We start from the raw sequence: 16,300 nt of genomic DNA, 5'->3' as shown, positions 1-16,300 counted from the left end.
TCTATGCATTCAAATCTCATCTCCAGCCTCTCCAGATACAACCTTACCTAGGAGCCATCCTCGATTAACAGCGAGGTATAGCTTGTCCTAATACCGCTAGGATTCAGTTCTTTCAAACGCTTATTCCACTGTTTCAACCTCTTCAGTAGATAACAGTGAGGACAGTCATGCGTCTCCTTGGTATGGTGGCTTCATGCACAGCCATAGTATCTTGTGCCAGACTCCACATGTTTACCGCCATCAAGCTTGCTGGTAATGGTGGAACACCAAGAGTCTCCTAATAGGATGGCCTTTCCTGGGCACATTTCTACAGAGAACCATAACAACGGATGTCTCCCCTCACGGGCTGAAGACCACATTCTCAAGATCTTACTGTCCAGGGACACTGAACACTCAGCCAGACACATCTCCATATCAATCACCTGGAGCTGCTAGCTGCTCATCTTGCGCTAAAAGCCTTCATCCCTACCTGATCGGTAAGGTAGTCCTCATGAAAACAGACAACATGACTGCTGTGTACTATCTCTAAAAGTAGGGGGGCACGAGATCCCCTCAGCCTTCTCACCTAGCCCAGACCATTTGGAGGTGGGCTATCCGATAAAACATTTACCTGTTGATGGAGTTTCTACAACAAATTTGCAGATATCCTCAGCCGGAGGTGTCAGAAAGTTCACAAATGATAGCTCCACCCACAAGTTCTCCTCCCATACTTTCAGCTTCAGGGTCACCCAGAAATAGATCTACTCGCCACAGCAGAAAACTCAAAATGCCTAATCTGCGCCTTCAGGTTCCCAGGCCCACAGTCCAAAGGAAACGCACGATGGATGAGTTGCTCAGGGATATTTGCGTTTCCACTTTCCCCACTACTTCTGTTTGTGGTTCGCAAACTTTGGCAAATTTTTCTTGCCCTCATCCTAGTAGCTCCTACATGGACCTTCTCACACACTCAACCTTGCAACCTGGCTCCGGAAGCTCTAGTGTTTGGTTATTTGAAGCTAGCACAACCCTGTATGGACATTCGTAAGGAAGCACAAAGACCATCTACTTGTGCTTGTTATGCTGCTAAGTGTAAAAAAAAAAAATGTGTCCACTGCTGTTATTCCAAACAAATCAACTCTGTAAACCCAGTATTAAGGATATTGTCTGTTATCTATTCCATTTGCATACTACTGGTCTAGCTTTTACATCAGTAAGTTTACACATAGTGGCTGCTTATCTACATAATAGACAACACACTCCTGTATTCAGGATTTCTGTCATTAAAGCCTTCCTACAAGGTCTTAAGAGTTATTATTCCTAGAGGGCCACCTGCCCCTACTTGGAAACATAATACTGTGCTAGAAAGATTAATGGGCTCCTATATTCCTGCCCCTCCAGTTTTCATCCTGGAAAGTATAATTTCTAGTAGCTATCACTTCATTAAAACGTGTCAGTGAGCTTCAGGCATTAACCTTAGAATAACCCTTCTTCCAACTACCTAGATAAAGGGTGGTACTGCGTACCAATCCCAATTTGTTTTCAAGGGTGGTGTATCAATTCCATCTAAATCAGCATATTGAATTGCCAGTATTTTTCCCCATCCTGAATCATTTGTAGAAAATGGCTCTACATACCTTATGTGTTATGTTGATAGAACCAAGTCATTTAGGAAAACAGAGAAACTCTTTTTTTGCCTTTCCAAAACCATACAAAGGAAAGGCCATTTCTAAAGCAGGCATTGCACGTTGGATTAACAAATGCATTAAAAAATGTTATGCTAAAGCTAAAAGAACTTCACCTATCCCTCTTCGAGGTTGCTCCGCTTGTTAAAAAAAGAAAAAAGGGCTTCAAAGGGCTTTCTAGGAAATATACCTATAGCTGTCATATGTAAGGCAGCTACATGGTCTACAACACATACATTTACCAAACATTACTGTGTCGATGTGTTGGCCCATCAACAAGCTAGTGTTGACCAGGTGGTTCTGTGTGCACTATTTCAACCAGCTGTAACCCACACAGGTTAGACACTGCTTTTTGAGGAGGACTGCTTTTCAGTCTATGCTAAGCCACACATGCCTTGATCGGAGAATATTACTTACCCAGTAAGCATATGTTAGTGGCATGTAGTGCTGTAGATTCACATGCTCACACCCTTCTCCCCGGACACCTGTATGTGTAAGTTATTTTTATACGTTATCACACAATCATGTAGCATGAACATCTTACTATACAGTACTGCGCTTCCACTCATCCTTACCTGCCTTGCGGCAAAACAATCTAACTCTGGAGTCGGTGCCCATGTGCATTACCAGCAAGAGGAGGAGTCACTCTACCTTGTGACTCCAAAGACATTCTTGCAAGAAAAACAATGTGCACACTTCTGAGCCCAACACTAGCTGGTGGGATTATGTTAAGCATCTGAATCTACAGCACTACATGCCACGGACTGATGCTTACTGGGTAGGCAACATCTTCTTTCCACTACGTTTTGGCTTCCACTTTTCTCAGGTAGTATAAGATGATTTGCTCACTGGCTGCACATAGATTAACAAATATGTATACAGTGATATGGTATTATTACCCACGTTTACCTCAATCCAATTGTTTGTGTATAAGGAAATAATGACCTTTAATAAAGTTGGCGGTACTACCAATTTTCCCCTCCCCCCCTCCCCATAGAAGCGCTCAGTCTGTGCTAATGAATGCCTTCTTAAAGTCAGTGGGGCACATAAATAAATACCCTCTGATTTTCTTGCTTCTATAAGTTTGTAAAGATAAGATCATTGAGTTGTCTGTTGTTCTGAAACATCATCATTCTGGTCTGAAACCAAGGGAGTTTGTTTTGCATTGTGATCCAGGCACATAGCTCTGTTGTTGATAGGGTGGTGTAATAGTTGGAATCTATACCTGACCTATCAATCTAGTTCTCAGGATTACACTTAGGAGTTTCCTGTGAATAGGATGGAGAATTGATCCCCTCCCTGATTCTAGGACAATACCGTTGATAAAGCAGTCACTAAACAGGCATCTCAGAGCTTCTGGCCTGTAACTGGGGTTGAACTTCCCGATTTCGTTTTAGTAGCCGCTCACAAAAAAAAATGAGTACTTAAACGAAGCATCAGTATTAGTTTACAACCAGTTACTAAACTAACAACATGTTTGTTGGAAAGCAGAAGAACAGAACCATTGTCCTATGTACTATAAACATCACACATTTTTCATTACTATTTCTGAAAATAACCACTTAGCTTTTGAATGCTGTCGGTATTATTATCTAGCAAACTTATTCTAGGAGCTGCTGCCACGTGATTTTGTGTTGTTTCAGTAATTAAAGGTGCATAATTTCTCTCTTGCACTTTTTGGTGAAGGATTATTTTCCCTAGTGTTATTTTGTCAAAATAGAGAAACTGAATTGTTCTGACAAGAGCTGCTGTCAACCTCTGGCCATACAGGAAAGTTAAAAAATAAGTGCTAAAAGCAATTTGATTCTATTGCTGAAAACTGTTTTCAAAAAGACAAGATTTCAGTATCAAAGTTGTTCTGCAAAAACAGAATTCTGGTGAAAGCACTCTTGCTGCGGTTTCGTTTTCATCTTTGTCACCAAAAGTGGTGTTAACCTCCTCCATCCAGGGATATTACTGGACTCTACTTTACCATTCTTTACATATTCATATCTTCAGATATCTACAACCCGCTTTGCAGTACAACCCTACACCTACTGACAACATCTCAGTGTACACCATGATGATGATAAAAAATTAGATTGCTGATGGTAATTGAGGTTTCACAACTCTGTGCCAGACAGGTGCACGAAAGAGGCCACACACTACAGAAAATCCCAAGGCATGCTGACACCCCGCAGGATACTCAACAACAGAGTCAAATAAAGGAACATCTCTCACCTCTTGCATGCATCACCATTGATGGTCTCGGCCATTTACCAGATTGAGACCTTACAAGAAGTTTGCTCGGGGAGTAAGTCTGGGATAGCCAAACTGAATATTCTCCTCTCCTGGGACTGTGATAGACCAAGTCTCTCCTATTGCTGGTTAAAAGCCTCTTCGACCAAGCAGTTGTCATCCTGTGCCCGTGATCTCTAAATCTGATTTATCTTGTATGCTTGAGTTATAAAGTGACAGATCAACACATGTTAAAGACATGCTTCTGCTCAAAACACCATCACCACTTCTTATCATAGTAGCTAAAGGCAAAACTGTATGTAGCACATATGTTATGAGTATTGTGGAAAATAGCTATACCTCAATGTTCAATTCCGCCAAAAGTCTTGAAGAGTTAACTTTCAAGATTCACAGAAAGAAATCCACCAGCTACTGCAGAAACAAGTGGTAGAGCCTTTTTCATTGCCCTAAAAGAAAAAATGATTGTATTCCCCAGCAGGGACTACTGTTTCATCGTACTGCGAAATGCATTTTCACATGCACAATAGGAGGTGCAAATTATCCATACAGAGCCCTTCAATACTTCCTAATGATGTGGATTCCACGCCTCTTCATAAAATGCATGGTAGCTATAGCAGTACACCCCAGAAAAAGTAATCTACTTCTTTCTACTGTCCTAAACAGTTGGTTGTGAAAGACTTCTTCCCAGCCAAAGGCTCTGCAAGAGTTTCAGAATGCAGCATCTCTCCTATTTCCGCTTTCTGCAAAATGTCATATAAAATCAACATTCTGAACCTCAGTTCAGTGAATTTAGGCATGAAATTATGTTTGCTACAGTTTGAAAGACAAATGTGATGCAGACAGAAAACGCCAGAACTATCTATTAAATGAACAAATAGAGAGGCACAATATCAAGACTTCATAAGCAATCTAAGCTCAAATAATCTGTCACTAGTGGTTTTCTAGCAAGGAATGTATTTAGCGTTATTGTCCTGTGAATTCCAATGTATAGGTGGTAATGCTCCATTGTGCCACCCTTGTATGTTTTATATTCTACATATTGTCATGCCATAAGATGCAGCTGGGCTGCAGGGTAATGTGGTTCTATATTGGAGACTGCCTTCTCACCCTGGTTGTCTGAACTTGTAATTAGATGGAGACTGAGTTTAGTTGTTTTCTTTTTTCTTTCAAGTTCAACATTGTCAACCATCTCAGAACGGTGCCTTAAGCACTGGGGTGGGGTCAGCAGACCTGCAAAACGTATATAAACAGTAGTTGTATCATCACTTTCTAGTAAATTTGTTAAATTGTTAAAACTAAATAATGTGTTCTCATTGCCAGTAAGTTAGTTCTCTATTAATTGGTTTGCATTGACCTAGTAGCATGTATGCCAACCCCTAGAATAGTATTAACCAACAAATGTTGCTCCGGCGCGCTTCCTAGCGACCAGATGTTACTTCTGTTAGCCTGCTTCAGCACAGTCCTTACGACAGCCATCTTGACCTGTTGTGGACCCTAATATATTTGTGCCATGTTTGAATGAAAATGTACCTTTAAAAATCATCCTGCAAATTTATTGTCTGCTTTTCTCCCTTATTTTAACAAGTTAATGGCCAACGCTGGTCTGGTGTGTCAACACCCATGTTGTTTATTGTAAAGTTAGGGTACACTCAGATAAGTCTCCTATTTTAGAATTTTTATATCAAGTTGAAATGCGTAATAAGAATGCCATGTGTATTTGTTCCCTATCATTACTAGGTGATGCAGTGAACCAAAGCAACATACCTTCTCAGCAGAACCGTTTCCCAGATTATCTAGAGGCTCTACCAGGCACTAACGTGGATCTTGGGACACTAGAAGGAGAAGCCATGAATGTAGAGGGAGAAGAACTAATGCCGAGCCTGCAGGAGGCTTTGAGTTCTGACATTTTGAATGACATGGAGTCTGTTCTGGCAGCCACCAAAATAGATAAAGAGAGCTTTCTTACATGGTTATAGGGGATGCCTTTGAAACATCAGTGAAGGATCTAAACATGAGACATCTCTGCACCTGAAGTGAAAAACAAGCCTTTCATAGAGACTTTTGACTTCTGTTCAGGAAAGATAAACATTCAAAAAGATTCTTTCAGCCAAACATTTGCCATTCCCTGACCACTGCTGCTTCCTATTGTTTTGCTGACCTCTTTAACAGTTGAGAGCCCGAAGAATCAACTTTTGTTTAATGGGTCTCATTTGCCGGTGCAAGTATTGGTTGAAATGGAAAAAAGTGACAGAATGGGAAATTAGTTATGTTCTCTTTTATTTTGTGGATTTCATTTTAGCTATTATTTTTTTTTTACTTGTATTTTAAACGTCTGCATGTTCACTCCTTTCCAGCCTGTTAAAAAAATGTTGTACATAACTTGATGGTCTGGCAATCCAAAAATGACGCATCTGATGAAAAATTCAATGCTGATTTGGGTGATGCAGCAAACCAGGCCTACAGGCTCTAGACATGTTTTTAAATACTCCCAATATCTTTATATCAGGTAAAGTGCTTTTGGTAGTCATATATTTTTATGATACAATGCATCATGATTAAAGGTTTTTCTTATTATCTATCACTTTTACCGTATACAAAATGGTGTTTTTTTTAATCACATGAAATATGGTGTCAGATAAAAGCGAGCTATTGTGTAAGTGATGAGAGGTTGTGCACCCACACCTGGTTTTGTACTACCAGGTCAAATGATGGGACCGCTGGGATTAAAGACTGGTTTTGAGTTGCTTCATTCTGCTAGACACTCCATTGCACGTGTGCTATGGAGAAAGCTTGCTAGTTTAATCAAGGTCAGGTGATTTTTGTCAAAGCATAGTTCAGGAAGGTAGTTCATTGTTTTTTTATAATGAAATGGCAATGCGTGGATTTTAGTCTTATTTAAATGTCTGTTTTTATATATGTCAGTTATAACTTGAGCAAGGTAGTTTTCTTTTTCTGTAATTCCCATCATACATATATATATATTTTTATGGTATTGGATTATATTTTTCTGATAAATAGCCAGTGTTGTCTTTTTCTTCTAAGTTTGTTTTTGATAAGAGATATGTAACCGTGGTCTGGAGGAATTTGACTGGTGATGGTTATAAGGTGGTCAGGTTTGTACGTCTCTTTTCCGAAAAGCATTAAACAGTGGCATGGAGTGCATTTTTTTTTTTTTTTTTTTCTGAAGACGAAAACAAGAAACTGACTTAAATTGCAGAGGAATAAAAGTCTATCTTCTCTTACTTGTAATAAGAGGGTTAAAACAATTGGTTTTAGCTAAAACATATTTTACAAGACGACTCCCCACTTGTGTGATGAAAAGTAAGGTCAGTTTATAGAGCAGATTGCAGGGAAGAGAGTTAGTGGGAGGTGAGATTAGGCAGTGCAGTGTATATAATAAAGTAGCAGTTTGTACTTGGATGAAAGATGAATAAATGACTGTACTCATTATTTTTTACAGAAATACATGTTATGCTTTGTTTTGCTTCAAGCATTGTCACTGTTTCCAAAGAGTATTTTAAATGAACAAAATGAGCATGATCAACTTTTTTAGTATAAGCTATGAAGTATTTTTCTATGAAATTGAACACTAAACTGCTTATACATTAATTAGTAGAATTGGTTTAGGTACTGAAACAAACTGGGAGTTCTTGAATTGCTCAAACATTACAACTTTGTGATATATTTGAATTAAAAAATCAAGCTTTGAGAAATTTCTCTTTTTGATGTTTCAGTGAAACATGGAAATTTTGTTCTGCTGGAACTTTGTGTATTTATGAAAAACAGTTTCGTTTTGCATCAATTGAAAAGCTACATGAATACATCAAATTATAATCCAGTGGTAAAAAAAATAATGTATTTTGAATCAAAAATAACATTTTGCTAATCCGTGCTACGTTTTCTTGTAATTGATATTTGACTATGGAAAGAAGTCTGTTTATTTTATTAGGTAGTAGAAAGCCGGTCTATCACTTAATCCCAGAGTAAGGTATTTGAAATCTGTAATTCATTGAATGAGAATCCTAAAATATTTACAATATGATGTAGTTATTAGATCATTAAAATATTCATCCTTTGCTTTCCCTATATGTATGTTATTGGTTATAAAAAGGCATCTATGTGATCCACTGACAGCAAACTGTAATGTCACATAATTGATGCTTTTTCCATTTAAACCTGTTTTAAAATGGTATATTCCCAATATAACTACTCCTGTGAAGAAAATATTCAAGTATGCTACTTTAATATCAAGTTAACATTGAGGTGGCAGAGACTGGCATGGATTGACAATTTTACCATTAAGTGTTTGAACATGAGCAATGCAAAAAAATCACAAAATGTAACACTAAATGTTTTGCACGTTGGATGAAATTGTATTCGTTTTTTTAAAAGCATGTTTTTTTTTTTTTTTTTTTACAGATAGTTGTGCCTAAAGTTAGGGTCAACTTCTTTCTGCTGTGTCTAGGATGAACTAATTTGTAAATGTTTTATCTTAGAAAAACCTTTAATGCACACAATAAATACATGTAATATTATATTAAGATGTTCTAACAAGTATTTTTCTTTAAGTCTTTAAAGCATACTTGTTTGCTGGTCATATTGTGGCTTGTGTTGTTAATATAGTCAAGTGCCTTTTTTGTTCTGAAAAATATATTAAAATGTTTTAAAGTGAACAGCAAACCCTATCTAAACTTTTGTAAACATGTTAAACAGTTGTTTTCATATGTTAACAAACATGTTAAGCTACAGTTAATTACTTGGTGAAGGCTCTTCTTCCCTTGGGTATAATGTTGCAGTTAACCTTGATTTGCACTAGTAGATTATAAATATTGAGTAACTACAGGATCATTTATGGATGGCGGCAGCCTACTATGAAAGATGTACCTTTATTGTTTTTAACAGGTTATTAGTTTCCTGTTCACAGTCTGTAGTTCTTAATGTGGTGTTTTCCATTCTGCTCAATCTAAGCTACCCCACTCGATAAGGAGCGGGATGGTGTGTTACTGTCCCACTAGACAATCCTAGTAATCACAACAGCCTGTTTTCCCTTTTCAGTATGCTTTATTCAGGGTTTGACAAAGGAATTTTGCAATATGGGAAGGCCATCTCCTGTTCCAGTTAGGCCGCTTAGAAGAGAGCCTGTCTCCCCTGTTCAGTTTCCTTTGTCTAGTTATGTGCAACCCAAATAGAACCATAATCTGGTTTAAGTTTGTAGCAGATGCAGGCCTCTACCAGATTGTCGGACATCTCTGTCCCTGCTTACCACTCTTGATGCTCACCTCTACCATCCTGGCAACAGTGGCTAAAACACTCCTCAGAAATTCTAAAGACTGCAGCACCTCAAACAATATCTAGTACAGATAATAATAGCCTCTCTCATTGACTGGTTGTGATGAGGCGTTCAGGAAGTATCCAGAATGTTTGGATAAGGACCTGCTTTTTACTTAAATCTGTAAAATCAGACTTTGGAGAAATGAACCTTTCTCACAGTACGTTTTTCAGACATGGTAGAAGCCAACATTTCTGACCTTAAAGCGGAGATGGAAGAGATGTATTTAGATACGGGCATGGTGTATAGCAGGAAAAGATTTACACATACAGCATTGGAAGCCTCACACAATTTCACTATGGGAGCAAAATGTATCCAAAAGAATGCTCCTGGTTATAGTGGCAACTATCAATAGCTAACTAGGAAATCTGTTCTGTACTTATGTATGTAGCAGTATGTATAGAGTATAAACTAATCTAGATTGCAACATAACACTGTACAAGATAATGGTTTACCTGACTAGGATAATCTGCTGTCCCTCACCTCGCCTTGCCTGCATCTTATCTATATATAAAAAAGCTCAATGTAAGAAGGGAAATCAGCAAAACCAAATTCATCAAGTAAAGAACAAAATAAATGATGCTGACATTAGGTTCGTCCCAATTTAAGTTTGAACTCTCTGGTTGAAGTAACTGTTATCCAGCATCTGATAAAGACAAAAAACAAGTTATTGCTACTAATCTCCTCTCTCTCAATCCAGTACTAGGCCTCCTCATATTTTTTATCTGGTATTGGTGGGACTCCATCAGTTCATTATCTTAGTCTGTTTTTTTAGGCACTTCTTTTAAGGAACAAAATGGGGAATGCTGGCTTCATATTGTGTAGGTGCATGAAATATTGATGCAAGGAGTTTATGTGGACCATTGCCCTGGATAATTATAGACTTATGCACATTTGGGAAAGGTTTACCTGTTGCTATCTGCAGTGGGAGTTACAATGTAATCAAGCTAAAACAAATCATTCTTAAAAGGGGTAAAGAAGAGGGACAGACCTTCCTAAAGCAAGTACTCTGCAGAGAAAACTAAATGTTACATTTTCTGGTTCAATGCATGTTATAACGGTGTAACAGTTACAGCTACCTTTTAACAAAATGTTGATGTGATTATGATAAATTATATTCAGCTTCTATCCATAGCTAGAATATTAGTCACAATTACAGTGTGGTCTCTGTGACTATTAATAAACTAATAGCATGGTATAAAACATATATGCAGATCTACAGACCGCAATATGCTATTTTTGCATTAGAAATCTTTCTGGATTCACATGTTTATTCTCCCGTCTTGTGGTTGAATCAGAAATTATTTTTGTGAGAATCAAAGAAGAACCAAAGAAAATGGGGGAAAAAACAGTCTTGACAGAGGATCACCAGTTTTCTTCTCAAGATAGCAGGGTTTTATAACCCTAGCAAACCACAAAGTACAGTTACTGTGTGGCCGAAGAATGCCATTCAGGTTCTGCCCTATGTGTCACCACAGGTACGCACCGAGGGACAGCCTTCAAGTGCGCAACTTGTGGTTACTGAAGGACCACATGCTGGAAGTGTGTGCAAAGGTCTAACCAAAAACCCTCAAAGTGTATGTGAAATTGACTACAGAGTTGATGGGGCCAGGCTCCAAAATCAAGAGGCCCAATTTGAGGTTGAAAGTGTCAGAACTCAAAGAGCCCCTCGGATCAAAACAGAAGGCTACTGCAGGAGGTAATCCCTCTGAACCGGCCTCTGCTTTGAGAGGGGACTGGGAGCATATGACTGAGCAGTCATTTCACAAGTGGGGTACTTTGGCGCAACAAAGAGGTCAGTGTCTACAGTTAGAAAAAAATGCTCAATATCAGAAGGAAAAGGCAGCTCAAGGCCAAAATGGATTCCTTAATCAGAAGGAAGGAATTCAACTTCTTAACAGGATAAAAGATCCCGTTCTGACCTCCGAAAGAAGCACAGGTCGAGGTCAAATGGCCAGAGCTAGTACTCCTGACAACACCAGAACCAGCAGAAGAGCAGGAAGAGACCTTAAAGTTTGAGGAGGATTTCAAAGAAAGCCTCTACCTGGAGAGGATGTTTGAGGATGACTCCTCAGAGGAGAGGACTGGCAGTACCCTGACACAGATTCACCGAAGAAAGGTGTAAGAATATATATCCTTAGAGGCCCACGCCACCAGATGACATATCCGTTTACATCTCAGTGGTGAAAGGGATGCCTTGCTTCCTACTGGAGACCTTATTGCCATCACAGTGAAAAGGAGCAAGTTCCTTTAGATGCTCCCAAGTGTGCTGGCCAGAGAAGGAAGGCCTTCAAGGATCCTGCAACATTGAAGTCTCCCTCCACATGGGGCAAAAAGTACCAAATGGGACCCCACATTCATCAGTGAATCGGTGGCCACTATAGTCTCCACAGCTTGCAAGCACGCCAACACACTACCATCATTGGGCCCATCACACTATAAAGGTAGGGGGAAGAGATGGAGAGTCTAATACATTTCCTTCCAGAGCAATACCAAAAGAAAGGGAAGATACTCGTTAAGGAGAAGAAGACAGCAACATGTGTTTGAAATCAGTCCTGATGCGGCAGGCATGCCAGCACCCAGTTTTGCTTGAGCACTACAGTCAGAAGGCATGCCTGGCGACACAGCTGGATCCAAGCTGGAGATGCAGACAATTGTGGTAAAAATGCCCATCATGGAGGACCCCCTCTTTGGTTCTGCGGTAGACCACACCCTTCAGCAAATTAAGAAGGGCAGTGACGCAGCCAAGTCAATGGATGCTCTGCAATTCAGGGGAGCATCCACCCTTCAAAGGAGAATCAGCACACAGGAAGGTTCACAGTAGGCTTACCTGCCATAGGTACTTCATCTGCCCCAAGCACACCATCACACTGGCAATACAGCAGACAACTGAGACAACTAGGAAGAGGTCTAGCAAGGAGAGTAGCTGCACACACCAGCTAATTACTCCACAGAAAACCCCTCCCTTGCTTCACTCAACGCCAGTAGAGGGCAGAATCTGGTGCTTCCTCAAGGAATGGGACATCACCTCTAGCAAATAGATACTCAACATATTCCAACACCGCTATTGCATAGAACTTTTAAACCCAACAATCAACCACAGGCGAGGCCCCAAAGCAAGAAGGACAGTGTAAACTTAAAGGAAGCTGCAGATTTACTGCAGAAAAGTACTATAGAAAAACATACGTCTGAAAAGGAACACAGCATGTACCCTACCTACGTCTTGGTGCCAAAACTAGACAGAACCCTAGGGCCCATCCATGATCAGAGATCTGAAAAATATATCAAAACACAAAAGAATCGCAATACAACACTGCAAGCGGTCATCCCAGTCATCAGAAAGGGGTAGTACACGACAGCAAGAGTTTTGCAGCATGTATCCTTTTCTAGATTCACCTGCTGTGCATCATTGTGCCATCTAGTGGTTGGTTCCAGAATTGTCTCATGTTTGTCTTTTTTTTTTTTCTCCCCTCTGGGCGTTTTTGACCACCATTTGGTGTTAGATCTGTCCCCGCATAACGGCAGACAGCGCCGCGGATGTTCCTGTGCGTGGTAGCTATCTTCAGATTCTTTATTCGGCCATTGGGACTGGAAGCAAAAGAAGAAGCTCTGAAGTTTTGGACAGAGGATGCTGAAAAACTAAAACTACAAATGTGAGCATTTTTTATGCAAAAGAACGCCGAGATCAAAAAAGCAGAGGCAAGGAGACACATTGCCCGGAGGGGAACGCTGGGCAAAATCAGTGGAGCAGGAGAATGATGCAAGGTAGGGGTCATGGAAAACACCCCTTTTAAATTCTACCTGGACTACCACCACAAGTTTGACCAGCGTGACTCACATGAGGTCTGCAACCTCTGTCTCCTCAGGTATCAAAGAGACTGCAAAGCCTGAGCCGCATTCGTACCCAAGGCGCTCAAAGCACGCCGAAAGCAGATGGAGGAGCACCACGCCGCAATGCACAGCCAAAAGCACCATGGGTTGCTGAAGTAGTTAGGACTAGCCAGCGATGAGGAAGAGCAAGCAGGAGGTGCAAAATCGACTCAGAGGGTCAGACGTCAAACTCCTCGAAAGAGACGCAGAGGAAAAACTCCTGAAAAAGAAGACGGTAAGAGACGTCGAAAAGAGACACAAAGTTTAAAAAACACCAAAAAGCTCTGGGGAACAAGCCCCCGAGGAACAGTACCTCAAGGCAGCCCAGACGTCCAAGAAAAAGACGATTGAGGGTCAGCCCCATGCAAGAGATTCCCAGGGCAGTAATACCGAAGCGGGCCGGCTGCTAAAACAGTCGAGACACCAGTCTGCGAAAGACACCCCAAAACCTTATAGGAAAGAGGCACTGAAGACATTGGATAAAGAGACCCCGAGGCTGTCAGGGGAACATACGCCGAAAAGAAGACCTTGGATGGAGTGAGACGCCAAAAAGGCATTGGAGGTGGAGAAAATGAGACGTAGTCTGGAGGCTGAAATGGCAGCGCTCCTACAAAAGAAAAAAAGAGTTTGACGTGATGAAACAATATGGAATACCACCAAAACCCTAGATGACCTCCATTGATATGGAAGCTGAGGAGGAAACGGGCCTCGATGCCCCGGCAACTCCCGAACCAAGGTGAGGCAGATGAGTCGTTCTTCAACACCAAGGAGGAGATAGCAACTGGAAGTTTTGAGGATGAATGGCAGGACCTCGATATTAAAGAGCCCAGAGGAGGAGTTAGACAGCTACTCCTCGAAACCTTTGCCTCCTGATGACATCACATCCTACAATAGCAAGGTGAAGACGGCTGCAGACACACACGGGTTTCCCTCAAGGAAGAGACGGAGGACTCCTGCTTCCTACTGGAGACCCTCATACCAACAATTAAGGGGAATCTTTACCTTCCCATGTTTCCCAGTATACTGGATCAGGGTACGGAAGCCTTTGAGGATTCAGCAGCAGCCAAAGGAGTCACACCAAAGGTGGAAAAGAAATACAAACCCTCCCCAAAGGATCTCAAATATATTCAGGGAAATACAGTTGCAGACTCCATCATAGTCTCCACTGCGAGAAGGAGGAACAATGCATAGTCCTCCGCAGGCCCCACTCCAGAGAGAGAGCAAAAGACTGGATATGGTGGGGAGGAAAGTAGAAATAGAGGCTGCAACACAGTGGCGTATAGCTAACTCCAACGCCCTCCTAAACAGGTACGGTCACCAGCAGTGGGACGAAATTGAAGAGCTCATGAAGATGATCCCAGAGACAGCAAATCAAGAAGGGCAACGAAAGAGCCAAGGCGATAGGGGCACTACAATTCAGAGATAGCTTCAGGAGAGGAAGCAACATCAGAAGGCCCACAGGAAGGGGAACCTGTACCTCTGAACAGCCACAACAACAGCATCCAGCACAGAGTAGTACATTGCTGGGTAACCAACCATGGCAACACCCTGCCAGACAGGCCTTTCGGGCTAGAGGAAGAGCAAAGGGCCAAACCTCCAGAGGAGGGGGAACAACCAAATGATGTGAAAATGCCCCCAATCCCCCACACAACACCAGTAGGAGGCAGAATAGAGCAGTACCCACAACAGTGGGAGAAAATTACCTCAAACTATTGGATACTAAACGTGGAACGCCATGGATACTGTATAGAACTAACAAAAACACCACGACAAATCCACCAAGGAAGATAGGGCATCACTCAGCAGAGCTGGCTCAACTAAAAAAGGACGTAAAATAACTCTTGCTGGAACAGGCAATAGAGAACGTACCAAGGAACGAGTTAAACAAAGGGCATTACCCTACTTCTTGGTGCCAAAACAAGACCTTTCACTAAGACCGATCCTAGATCTCCGGTTCATAAACAAATTAATCCGCACTTTACGTTTCAGGATGACAACGCTATAAGAGGTCATACCATTTGAATAAAGAGGAGATTACATGACAACGATAGACCTTCAGAATGCCTATCTACACATAATAATACATCAGGCACACAAGAAATATATCAGATTTGTACTAGAAGTAGTACTCTATCAATTCAAAGTCTTACCATTTGGAATAAAATCAGCACCAAGGGTTTTCACAAAATGCCTAGTTGCAATCGCGGCATTCCTAAGAAAGAAAGAAAGGAGTTCATGTGTACCCCGACTTACACGACTGGCTTATAAGAGTGCATACAAAAGAGAAATGTCAAAGGGACACCGAAACTGTCATCACAGCCCTACAAAAGCTAGGTTTCACCATAAAACACAAAAATACATTGCCACAACCTCAGCAAGAAAAGATCTTCCTACGAGCCAGACTCCATGCCAGGAAAGCACATGCCTACCCTGCCCAAAAGAGGCTACAGACAATCACAGAGCAAAGTCGCCTTTACCAGAAGGGACAATATCTGGCAATCATGAAGTTAATGGCCATGATGGCATCTTGCATCCCTCTCATACCATATGCGAGACTACACATGAGATCATTCCAAGAATGGCTAGCCAGCAATTGGTCACAAACCACAGGGAGTTGGGAGAATCTAGTGGTTGTAACAGGGACAAAACAAAAGGAGACACAATAGTGGGCATCCAAGCAAATAAACAAAGGAAGGCCATTCAACACAACAACTCCCTCTGTGACCGTCATCACGGATGCATCCCACAAGGCTGGGGAGCACACACAGACAGTCTAAAAATATGAGGCCTATGGAACAAAAAAGATGCAGTAAAACACATAATTTTTCTTGAACTGAGAACAGTGTTTCTGGCCCTGAAAGCATTCCAATCGCAAATAGCAGGGAAAACAGTACTAATACAGACCAACAAAACAACAATGTTGTTTCTGAACAACAAGGAGGTACAAAATCGTTCACCCTAAGCAGATTGGCCCAATAAATATGGAAATGGGCGATACCTACAAATGATACACTTTCTGGGAAAGGACAACATAGAAACGGACAAACTAAGCAGACAAAAGAATAGCGCACACGAATGGGAGCTAAAGGGAGCCTCAAAATAATTTTCAAGATCTGGGGCACCACAACAATCGACCTGATCAGAACAGAACAATGCCAACGCTTCGTCTCCAGGTTTCCACACCACTAATCAGAAGGGAATG

General features: G+C 41.1%; 1 protein-coding gene across 4 annotated transcripts in view; it reads left to right on the top strand.

The window, feature by feature from the left end:
* The window catches only part of YAP1 (Yes1 associated transcriptional regulator), a 223,449-nt gene extending 215,009 nt beyond the window's left edge, over positions 1-8,440 (top strand). For all 4 annotated transcript variants that reach the window (XM_069202373.1, XM_069202372.1, XM_069202374.1 and 1 more), the window contains one exon: positions 5,637-8,440. In XM_069202373.1, the coding sequence (XP_069058474.1) occupies positions 5,637-5,875 (239 nt within the window). In that variant the 3' untranslated portion in view covers positions 5,876-8,440. The remainder of the gene's footprint in view (positions 1-5,636) is intronic.
* The last annotated feature ends 7,860 nt before the right edge of the window (positions 8,441-16,300 follow it).

Source organism: Pleurodeles waltl, chromosome 8 (genome assembly GCF_031143425.1).
Source record: "Pleurodeles waltl isolate 20211129_DDA chromosome 8, aPleWal1.hap1.20221129, whole genome shotgun sequence".
NCBI classification, from domain to species: domain Eukaryota; kingdom Metazoa; phylum Chordata; class Amphibia; order Caudata; family Salamandridae; genus Pleurodeles; species Pleurodeles waltl.
This window is presented reverse-complemented; position numbering and strand designations above follow the sequence as displayed.